General features: G+C 42.9%; 1 protein-coding gene across 1 annotated transcript; it reads left to right on the forward strand.

Annotated features, from left to right (window-relative positions):
* Positions 1 to 235: 235 nt before the first annotated feature.
* Positions 236 to 1171, forward strand: LOC124244647 (olfactory receptor 2T27-like). The gene has a single exon (XM_046671272.1). The coding sequence runs from the start codon at positions 236 to 238 to the stop codon at positions 1169 to 1171; it is 936 nt and encodes a 311-aa protein (XP_046527228.1).
* Positions 1172 to 1731: the final 560 nt, after the last annotated feature.

Genomic DNA, 1731 nt, shown 5'->3' on the forward strand with positions numbered 1-1731 from the left:
GGAGCTTCCATGCCCTCTCTGAATGAAGCCTTATCCCCAAATCTCCATGTGTTCATTAACCTGGAAGCTCCACAAGATGTTTTAAATGCCATTTGTGTTGTCTAAGATGTAGAAAGAAGAATGGATAGGAGAAAAGCAAGTCTAAAATAAAAGGCTCATAACTGGGCATAAGATTTAACAGACGGCCTATGTTTTCTTCCCACCACACATCAGCTGCCACAGATGAGGCTGAGATATGGCAAAAAGAAATGGCACAGCCACTACAGATTTCATTCTTTTAGGCCTCTTCCCTGAGTTTCAATATGCCAGCTTCCTGGTCTACCTCATCCTTCTGGTCTACCTCATTGCGCTCATAGGGAACTCCATCCTCATCTTCCTGATCTGGATGAACTCCTACCTCCACACCCCTATGTACTTCTTGCTCAGCCAGCTCTCCCTCATTGACTTGTTCTACATCTCCAGCTCAGTTCCTAATATGGTCATCAACCATTTCTTAGGAAAGCACAGTATTTCTCGCATTGGCTGTGGTGTCCAGATGTTCTTCTGCCTGACTCTAGGTGGTGCCGAGTGTCTACTCCTAACCCTTATGTCTTATGACCGATTTGTGGCTGTTTGTAACCCCCTGCACTACGCAATCATCATGAACCCTAAGGTTTGCTTGCTAATGACCGTGGCATCATGGACTGGAGGTGCTCTGAATTCACTCATTCAAACCATCTACACCATGCATTTCCCTGTCTGTGGTCTGAAGGAGATAAATCACTTCTGTGAGATGCCTGCCATCCTGAAGCTATCCTGTGCGGACACGTCAGATTATGAAATGGTAGTGTTTGTGGTAAGTATAGTATTTATTCTTATCCCCTTTACCCTCATAATGGCCTCCTACATTCACATCTTCCTCACTGTTCTCAGAATGAACTCTCCTGAGGGGAGAAACAAAGCCCTGGCCACATGCTCTGCTCACCTGACTGTGGTGAGTTTCTACTTGGGGCCAGGCATAGTGGTGTATATGACACCTGGCTCCTCCCACACCACAACACTGGATCAAGGTCTCTCCATGTTCTATACCATCCTCACCCCAACGCTGAACCCCCTCATCTATAGCCTGAGGAACAAGGAGGTGGTGCGGGCTCTGAAGAAGGTCCTGAGGAAAAATCTCATATCAAAATAGTCTGGGAAATATCACTGCAAAAACTTTACATCTAAAACTAATTGCAGTGTGGAAGTCAAGTCTCTGGCTTGCATCTTTCTTTAGCTATACAGAATTCCTTTTTGGGCACATAGATTATTTTAGGAATGGGTCATTGAATCTCCAATTACCTTATTGTGTTTGAGACAAAATGACTTAGTTCGGTAAAGAGTTGCTTTCATTGAGACATTTGGAGAAAAGTCTTTGGTAGCAAATAGGTGAAAGCAAATATACTCTTTTTCTGAATCCACCCACAAGAGTGGATGAGGACTCCTGTCATTCTTTTTTTATCATCATAGAGACAGATAGAGCTGTGACTGCTTATTCTGATTTTTGACTGAGTGTCAGCCTAGTCCCAGAGTAGAATGGAGGAGGAGACAGGGTCATTCATTTTCTCCAGGAAAGACTGTTTCCTCCAGGTTGATGATGTTTCTTTTGATTGAGTGGGACATAAACTGAAGTTCAAAACACATTTATTTCTTTGACAAATATTAAGAGGCAAATTATCTATTGACTTTATTTTATATTTTTGTTCAATCTAA

The sequence above is a fragment of the Equus quagga genome, chromosome 9, assembly GCF_021613505.1.
Source record: "Equus quagga isolate Etosha38 chromosome 9, UCLA_HA_Equagga_1.0, whole genome shotgun sequence".
In the NCBI taxonomy this organism is placed as follows: Eukaryota; Metazoa; Chordata; class Mammalia; order Perissodactyla; family Equidae; genus Equus; species Equus quagga.